Source organism: Cantharellus anzutake (assembly GCF_015039405.1).
Source record: "Cantharellus anzutake strain C23 chromosome Unknown EI90scaffold_39, whole genome shotgun sequence".
In the NCBI taxonomy this organism is placed as follows: Eukaryota; Fungi; Basidiomycota; class Agaricomycetes; order Cantharellales; family Hydnaceae; genus Cantharellus; species Cantharellus anzutake.
In genome coordinates, this window is record NW_024066989.1 from 55,530 (window position 1) to 65,364 (window position 9,835).

Genomic DNA, 9,835 nt, shown 5'->3' on the forward strand with positions numbered 1-9,835 from the left:
ATAACTAGCTCTACCTTTATGCCGGGTTTGGTGCCAAACGGTTCAGCGGTTGAGGCGCACGTCCGCTTTCTTTCATTACATTGTATTTTCACCCACTTTCCTCTTCTCTTTATTTTGTGTTTCATTTTGCATTACATTGTGTTTGGGTACTACTCTTGTATCAGACTCCTTCCCAGTCGCTCACATGATTTCTCTGAGGTTTAGCCGCAACTTACGTTGCCTCCAAAATCTGTTGAGCGACTGGTACAACTTGCAACACGTGATGTTCCCACGCTAAGTTGTAATGAGTTGTACATAGGTTGCGGAATATAATTTTTAGTATTTACGCATGCGGTCATTGCACCCAACCCAACCCGTGGAGACTAAGGGAGCACATCCAGGGTTGTGAAGTCAATATCCGGGTGTGTGCAAAGTTTAACAGTTTATATATTACTTGGTTACCAGTCACTTGTTTGTGCCTGGTGGCATAAGTGGTACAGCATTAGCTGAGGCTATGCAGTTTTTTTAAGTGGCACATGTTCGATTCTCACTTAGGAAAACTTTTTTTTTCATACCCTCCACTCCTTAGTGTACAGAAAGTAACCATTTCACACAATTATTCCATGGGAGGGCCTGAAAAAAGTTTTCCTAAGTGAGAATTGAACATGTGCCACTTAAAAAAACTGCATAGCCTGAGCTAACGCTGTACCACTTATGCCACCAGGCACAAACAAGTGACTGGTAACCAAGTAATATATAAACTGTTAAACTTCACACACACCCGGATATTGACTTCACAACCCTGGATGTGCTCCCTTAGTCTCCACAGGTTGGGTTGGGTGCAATGACTGCCTGCATAAATACTAAAAATTATATTCCACAACCTATGTACAACTCATTACAACTTAGTGTGGGAACATCACGTGTTGCAAGTTGTACCAGTCACTTGACAGATTTCAGAGGCAACATAAGTTGCGGCTAAACCTCAGAGAAATCATGTGAGCGACTGGGAAGGAGTCTGCTCTTGTATCTGGGTTCTTTTCCCAAGTATGTACGCAACATAATGTTCAAATATAATAACTTTATTGATAAACTTCAATGTGGGAGAGAATGTGATAGCGTGCCGATACAACCAACCGTACAATCACTGAATCAGCTCAATCACCCCCGTAATTGGTGTGATTACAATCAGGGGACCCAGTTGAAGTGATTGTAAATCATGTGAGGTTGAAATGATCTCAACCACTTCAATCGGCCTCGGGGGTTTCCTGATGAAACATATGCCTACAGCATGCACACGGAGTTAAAAATGAAATACCACAACATACAAATGATGATTTTCTTCAACACATGTCCCTGCATATTTATATCCCTCCAAGGTCAAGGAAATGGATGCTACCCTTTTTGTTCTGCACTGTGAGAAGACTATATACAGCCACCAATAAATGGAGTGTGTGATCTAGGCTCGAAGCAGGAATAGATAGATGTTCAGGCAGAGCGATGACCTGGCTGGCAGTCTCCGAGATCTTCCCAGACACCAGCAGAGCCTACTGGAATGTCAGAAATGAGCGTACACCATCGGTTCATTTGATGGGCTCACCACCAGGAACATCAGCTTCCGTCCGGCACTTGGCCTGCCATAAGTGGCCCTGGTATGTTACTTTATGGCCTTCATTGTAGGCAATTGCTCCGCTCCAGGTACTCACGCCTTCACAGCGTCCGTGTCTAGGCGTGGTGGAGGGTAGAGGGGAGCTAAATCACAGTGGCCTCAGGGGGAAGCTACTTTTGATCGATTTCTGACAAGAAATTCACTCACGTCGTGGCGCTTGGGGCCGGAGTAGTGGTGCTCGAGGCTGGAATACTGGTGCTCGAGGCTGGGGCAGTGGTGCTCGAGGCTAGTGTTATGGAGCCCGAAGCCGGAGTAGTGGAGCTCGACGCCAGAGTAGTGGGGCTCGAGGCCGGAGTAGTGGGGCTCGAAGCTGGAGTAGTGGTGCCCGAGGTCGGAGTAGTGGTGCCCGAGGCTGGGGTAGTGGTGCTCGAGGCGGGGGTAGTGGTGCCCGAGGCTGGAGCAGTGGTGCTTGACGATTGGGTTGCGGTGCTCGAGGTTGAGGCCGATGGATGGTCGTCACCAACAGGCCAGCTGGAGGCACGAACTTGCGTGATCCAAGAGGAATTGGCATCAGGATATTGCCAGACCACGATACCTCCAGTCCAGCCATCGCGTTTAGCAGCGGAAACGCAATCAGAGAGAGTGGAAGCATCCATGAATCCATTGTTGGCGTCCGCGGCGGTGCCCGGCTTGCCTACAACAATTTTGTCGAGAGGCACGCCAGCAGTGCTTGAAATCTGGAAGACTGACGAGTTAGGCCAATGAGAGCTAGAAGCAGTGAGAAGCCCGTCGCAGGTAGTATACTCAGTACCCTGATTGTAGAATTGGACATTATACCTTTGTTTCATAGATGGTCGAACCCAATATCTCGGATCAAGGTGAGAGCGACTGACCAGTCAATAAGAGAACCGACTTTGCGATGAACTCCTGTGTAAGCACCAGCAAGGTAGATGGGGCTGAACCAAGGGGCAACAGGAGCATGAGTGATAATATAATCGGGAGAGGGCAACGCATTCCGGAGAGTCTGGGTGAATGTGATGAGCCAGTTTTCGGCACTGCCATCGGATTTTCTGTCACAAGGATGAGGGGCTTTACCAAGATCGAAATGGTCGAGATTTACCCGATTGCACCGAAATCTAGACAATGATGAACATGACAGGGTTAATCTCAGAGACAAAAGCACAAACCTTCATAATCAACATCGATACCGTCCAGATTGTAGCTCTTGACCCAAGAGGCCATGCTATTGGCAGTTAAGACTGCATCATAGCCCGCGCTGGTGGGACTGTCGGTGGAACCAAAAGCAGAAACCATCATTTGAATTCCGGCATCGGAATAAGCACTCTTGATGGAGCTACGAGCAGATTGATCGAGTGAGGCCCACTCTTGGGCCTGATCGGCGGCGGTTCCACTTGCGAGAAGGAAGGAAAGGATGAAGACATTGAAGCCCTGAACGACGGATGGGTCAGGCGGACCATTCTCGCCGGAAACCCATTCATCCCAATAAACGACCTAGGGAACCTAAGCCAAGTTATTGCTTCAAGGACGCATCTCCACTTACAAAATGAGGGGCTGACGGCGAGCGCTTAGCAAATCGCACAGGGCTCGCGGTGACAAGAAGCACGAGGGTAGCGCTCAGAAGAGAAAGGGTTGGGAGTTGCATGCTTGACTAGAAACGAGTGATGAAAATTAGTCACTTATACTGCATATTGTGGTGGGAGTCTCCGCAAGGGGTCATCCAATCGCTGGGCCTCCGGGCAACTGTCTGGATGGGTTAATGAACTGCGGGTGTACTGAATTGTTATAAAAGGGTCACGATGAAAAACTAGTGTGAATCATGCACCAACGATAGGAATGGTCAATGTAACACACCCTAATTGCCTTGAAAGTTCAACCGACGTTGTCGGCAGGAATTGCCGTCACAGCCTTGACAGGCCAAACATCCTGATTTTCCCATCCCCAGCCCGCAACATGCACTTCCCACATTGTCTATACGCTTCCTACCCTTTCCCAATTGTTTTCAAATACCCTACGGACAAGATTCCCACACCTGCTCCAGGAACGGCCACACATGGGGGATGGATTACCCATATCACAGCAACCATTGCACCACTTAGGACAATATCGGTGCCGTTGGAAACGTGTCGATTAGTGGATATGCCGCAGGTGAGGCTTGATGGAGTTCTGTTGGATTCCATCAATTGGTTTATTGTTTCCTCAGAATTGTTTTCCCTTTATTTTTCCAATATCGTTTCTTATCATATGCAGCCCTCCTGCATTGAAATTATTGTATTGTAACGGAGTCATTCAATCTATTGTTTAGGGCTCGTAGCGGATGACACTTGGATATCCGCAGATTTATCCAAAAATCCATGGATGCTGATTTAGCTTTTGATAATATCCGCGGTTTCTGATGCGCGGATGGGTGGATTATGCGCGGATCCAATTTAGCCCACTGTCCTAGATACCCCTCCTATATTTTTCCAATTTTTCCAAGTCCTATTTAACCATCCAGGGGCTGTTACTTTAGGCAGATTTATCCGAAAATTTGCGGGTCCGGATTTGGCTTTTGAGAGGATCATATCCGCGGTTTCTAATCCGCAGATAGGTGGATTATCCGTGGATCGAATATATCCCACTTTTCTGAATACCCCTCCTATGTTTCCATATTTTTTCCCAATTTTTCCAAGTCCTTTCTAACCACCCAGGCCTGTTATTTCCAAATTTGGCATCTGACACCCATCTTTTGTGCCATTTTCCCCATATCGCTATCAGTTCTCCACCAATATGAACATATTTGGTATTGTTAGAAAGCTCTCATCAGGGCCATTCTAACAAAATACAATTTTAGAACTTTATAATCTGTGGTTGATCCGCATATCCGCAGATTTCTAACCGCCGGATACGGTTTTTGTTTCAAACCTCTAAAAATCCGCGGATTCTGATCCGGATTCGGACCGATCTGATCTGCTAGGAGCCCTAGTTCTCCACCAATCAATGAACCAAATTAGTGCTGGAGTGTGACTAGCCATAAAGAGGCCCTCTAGACTTCATAAATATATAGAGTAATATACTTTGAGCCTGCACAGGAAAAAGTAAGTCAATGATCTGTGCCCACCCAGAGTATTTGGGCACATTGTTTTTCCGCAACTGCACCAAGAGGCCAAAACACAATATATTGGACTGGTATTGCCTCAAGAACACTAATATACTATCATACTGGGTTCTATCATAGTAAAATTGGGAGTTATGCATGCACTGTGGCTACAAAGCCACAGAAATTGAATGGATGCCAAGGAGGCCAAGGCCAAATGTGAGAAAGCAACTCAACAGCAAGTGCAATTAGAGAAGCAGCTAGGGGTGGTTGTCAGGGATACATCCAGGGTCAAGGGCCTGGATGTAACGCCTGGCACTAAGGCCTTCATGGGGTGTGGAGTGGGCATGCATACTGACAGGCCCAATGTGGGACAATGGTCCCTGGCCACTTAGACTGAAGTGGGAATAGTGAGAACAAGGTTACTTCTTTGGTTCCCACCCCAGGTATGTTTATATACATGCAGCTTGTGTCATATCCATCCACTGTCCTTCCAGATTCCCTCTGCTCCTTTGTCACTAACCTTGGAGCCTCCGGTTTCTGCAACCACCTCCAACTCCCCCGATGGTCACCACCTCCCCAATTCAATATATTGCCTATGCCTCCCTAAGTACAGAGCCCCAAAGGCCTTCAGACAGCTCAGACGTCCGCTAGCGCACTCCCGCCTCTGCTGGGCAATTTAGTTGCTTGCCCTGCAAGCCTACCTTCGGGCCAATCCCTCCTTTCCGTTTCTGGGTTATAGCCTGTCACTCTGCTAAACCCATAACCTGACTCATCAGTAATATTCAGTCAGTGTCAGGGACAGCTCTGAAAGCAGCGAGGTCCCGGCACGAGGGACTTGATGGGACAGGTGTCGGCTATGTGTAGCGGCGGTCCCGTTGCAGGGTGAGCATCCCCGACCACTTAGTCTGAAGTGGGAAGTTGAGAAGAAGGCTGCTTCTTCTGTTCCCACCCCAGGTGCTATTATATACATGCGGTTGGGGTCACGTGGGAGGAGCCACGTCATCCCCGCACACAGCCGCACTCCCCTGGGTATCTCCGTGGGAGATCCCGGAGGTGTGCCGCTCTGTGAGCAGGAATGCGCGCGGCGGGCGTGGCGAACGGGGGAGCGGGGTTAGGTGTGTAGTAATACATAGAGAAGGGGAAGTTGACTGTGGAATGGAAATAGAAAGAAGGAAAGAAGGAAAGAAGAAAAGGGGAAAGAAGAAACAGGGAGTGAATAGCAGGGGAGCGGAGTAGGGCAGCGCGGTGCGGGGTCAGGTGGGGTGTGCCCTGACAGTCAGCTAACTTGTAACTCCATTAGCTCCACTCCACTTGGTCCCACTATTCACAGGCCCACCCCCCTATGTAACTATATATACCTAACTTGTAGATAGGTTACATGTTAGACACTGGTCCGGGGTCGGCACCGAAGGTCGCCGTTGCGGGCCACTATAGGCCATGATGGCTGTGATGCCACAAACAAGGCCCGAGGGTAGGGCATTTGGCCTCAGCAACTCTAAAGGAGCGCTGTGCCCCCTAGCTGTCTCTTGGCCCTCATTTCAGACTTACTGGGGTTGCCTTGCTGGGGTCAGGACTTAGGAGGTCGTGGTCAAATCGATATTAGAGCTAAGGTACAATAAAGTATCATACAGGATATATATAGGGAGAAAGAATGAATGGAAGCGGACCCGGGCTGAAGGCCGAAGGGTCCAGAAGCAAACATGAATAAGGAGTGGGGTTGGCCACATAGTGGCCAGCAATGACTGAGGGTCAAAACAAACAATAACAGATAAATAAAGGAAGGAGTGTAGGGCCGCGATAGCGGTGATGGTATCATAGTGGTGCTGGACTCGGAGTTGGGCTGGAGTCAGGTGTGGGAATGGTAGCAGCCCTGTAGGGGCCAAGTGGGTGGGGTAGAGGAGTCGCACTGGGCACGGTGCTGGAGGCGGACTCAGGGTGGGAAGGTTGGTGTGGCTGTGGGGGAGTCGGCCAGGTGCAGGGGAGCCTAGGGGCAAGCAGGGGAGTGAGCAGGGAGTCCTCAGGGAGGATAGGGCTGAGGTCGGGGCTCACACTCACGCTCACATAGGTGGGAATGGGCTTGGGCGGCATCGGGACAGGTGGCTAACGGGCTGGAATGCACAGCCATGACATTACACCCTAGTGATAAAATCGACTAGAGTAATCCCCCTGCTAGTTCTCATTGCCAGTTTGTAAATTAGGGCACAGACATGTAAACTGGGCACAGCACTCCTGGTCTAAGTCGCTGAGGCCATAGCCCTCCACCACGGGGATGTCTCCTTCGTCCTGCATCCAGTCTCCAGTAACTCGTGAAAAGTGATAGATGCTCCATGGGTGTCAGGGCACACACCCTGACTAGCCCGGACCCGCTTCCCACACATGCACACGCTCCGTGCGCCGCATGCTCCGGGCCCGGTCCCTATCCTTCATGTGACTTCTGGGTATCCCCAGAAGTTTTCCTGTATGGTGGCCACTGTGGGAAGATGAGAAGTTAGCTTCCTTCTCATCTTCTTACCCACAGTAGGTTGTGCCCTGGATAGGGCTGGTTACACCAGTAGGCTGTGGACCATAGGGGAGGGTCATGGGGACCTGGGAGTTGTCCCCTGACAATGGGCTCCATGGAATTTCATGAATTTTCATGAAAATTCATGGGATTCCATGGGATTCCATGGGATTTGTTGAAATTTCATGGATTTTCATGGAGTTCCATGGATTTTCTGACAAATTACATGACTTTTACAGCCTCCCATGGATGTTCATGGAATCCCATGGGCATTCATGGACTCTCATGGGTACCCATGGGTGCTCATGGACACCCATGGATGCTCATGAACTCCCAAAGGCCATTTATGTAACAGCTTCTATGTGCTTGTTATTTTGCTCTGTTACAAGGATTTAACACTCAATGCTGCCACAGTGATGTGCAGATGGTCAGAGCAGAGGGGGGGGTTTCCATTGTTCAATCAAGTGTGAAGCAAATATTGCCATAATTAATGATGAAAGTTACTGAAGACAGGTAGCACTGACATGTCTATATTCACCAATACTATTTACATAAATTTTGCTGTGATCAAAACTGATGGAGATGTATGCATGTTTTTCCCTGGGCTCCTCACATGTATGATGCACCTGTGATTGGTTGTAAGGATTGTATTCCCCACCCTTGACTGTATATGTAGCCTCATTATGGCATGTACTGATGGACTGGGAGTGTGAGGCTACACCAGTGCTTAAACAAGCACACCAACATATTCAGTGGACACTTGCAGTTGTGGCACAAAAATCAAAGTTCATATTTATTATTATAGAAATGGGATTTTCCCATTTTTAGCCTCTTATGGGCTCTGTGGAGTACAGTATCCCATGCCATGTAAATAGTTAGTATCCAACAACTATCATCACACAAAACCTGACCCAACCATGTTATTGTAAACCCAGCTCTCACAACCTCTGCCACATTATCTGTAGAATCATCCCTATGCTGACCCCCTATGCTGCACCCAAAACCTATGGAAATGGACCAATTCAGCCCCACAGTTCTAACATTTATACAGACTCCTGTTGTCAAAGACTGGATTTGAAAGGGAGGTATGACTCAGTGTTCAGAGGGCTTTGGCCTCAGCAACTCAAGCCAGGAGCACTGTGCCCAGTAGCATGTTGGGGCCCTAATTTGCAGATACATGGGAAGTCTAGGTAGAGGGCCCATAAATGGCAGGAACCAGGCAGAGCTGACATAACAGGGTCAAGGGTTAGTCAACTGAATATTACTGGCAACTTGGGTTACAGGTTTAACAGACAACAACCCAAAAGGAGAATGGAGAGGGCAGTCCAAAGGCAGACTTGCAGGGAAGGCAACTAAATGGCCCAACAGAGTCAGGGGTGCACTTGTGGACATTGGAGCTGTCTGGAGGCCTTTGGGGTTCCATACTTAGGGAGGTGTAAGTAATATATGGAAATGGGGAGGTGGTGACCATTGGGGGGCTCTGAGGTTGGTATGAGTGGAGCAGAGGTAATCAGGGATGGCTGGAGGTGACAGAAGGTGGTGGTGTCATATCCATTCCCGGCCATCGACTTCCGGTCCCTCCAATTCCTCCATTCCAACTCCGCTCCTCCCTCACTAACCTCGGAGCCCCCGTTATTCCGCAATCCTCTCGGTACCCCTCGATGGTCACCACCCCCCCATTCCAATTTATTACCTACGCCTCCCTAAGTACGGAGCCCCGAAGACTTCCGGACAGCTCCGACGTCCGCTAGCGCACCCCCGCCTCCGCTGAGCAATACACTCGCCTGCCCTGCAGAGTCCACCTTCGGGCTTATCCCTCCTTTCCGTTTCTGGGTTATCGCCTGCCTTTCCGCTAACCCTGTGAACCGACTCGTCGGTAATATTCAGTCGGCTAATGGTTAAACCCCGTTAGCTCCGCTCCGTTCGGCTCCACCAATTGCGGAACCGTCTCCGCTGTAACCATATATATATCCCACTTGTACATAGGTTACGCCCCAGTAGAAAAATCAACTAGAGTTCCCCCCTAGGTTCTAATTGCCAGTCAGTAAGTTAGGGCACGGACGTGTCACTAGGCACAGCGCTCCTGGCAGAAGTCGCTGAGGCTGAAGCCCTCCGTTACGGAGACATTCTTTCATCTCAAGTCTGGTCTCTGACAGGTGGGACAGGTGGCAGAGGATGGATATGACACCTGTGAAGACATATGTATAAAGGCTTTTGGTTGGGTCCCCATGGGTCTCTGAGTCCTGCAATTTCAACTGATATTTTCACTTGTTATAGTATTGTCAGGGCACCTCACCTGAACATACAACCCTGAAACCCCTCCCCCCAGTCTCTCCCCATTTTTCCCTATTTTTCCATGTGTATTTACCACCAGGAGCCCACATACAGCCCCATGTGACACCCTTTCCAAGCTGTGGGAATGTGCCTGGTTCTGCCTGCAGTCACACTATAAACTGGCACAGTCCACTTCCTTTTATAGTAGCTTGGCAGGGATAGGGAAACTCACCCTTCTTCTCAACTCACTCCCCACTTAGCCCCCTCAGTGAGTTTGAGGAACTACAGGCAGGATCTAGTGCCCCACTGCCCAGAACACCGCACACACCCAACTCCAAGGTCAGGCTGCCCCTGAATGAGGGCTGAGTCCTGAGAA

General features: G+C 49.2%; 1 protein-coding gene across 1 annotated transcript; it reads right to left on the bottom strand.

Annotated features, from left to right (window-relative positions):
- Nucleotides 1-1,235: 1,235 nt before the first annotated feature.
- Nucleotides 1,236-3,565, bottom strand: EI90DRAFT_3066590 (glycoside hydrolase superfamily). Its single transcript, XM_039060962.1, has 8 exons — nucleotides 3,461-3,565; nucleotides 3,150-3,381; nucleotides 2,776-3,100; nucleotides 2,709-2,724; nucleotides 2,482-2,658; nucleotides 1,796-2,425; nucleotides 1,580-1,731; nucleotides 1,236-1,526 (listed from the first exon to the last, which is right to left on the bottom strand). The coding sequence occupies exons 2-8, from the start codon at nucleotides 3,249-3,251 to the stop codon at nucleotides 1,468-1,470; spliced, it is 1,461 nt and encodes a 486-aa protein (XP_038913698.1). The 5' UTR covers nucleotides 3,252-3,381; nucleotides 3,461-3,565; the 3' UTR covers nucleotides 1,236-1,467.
- Nucleotides 3,566-9,835: the final 6,270 nt, after the last annotated feature.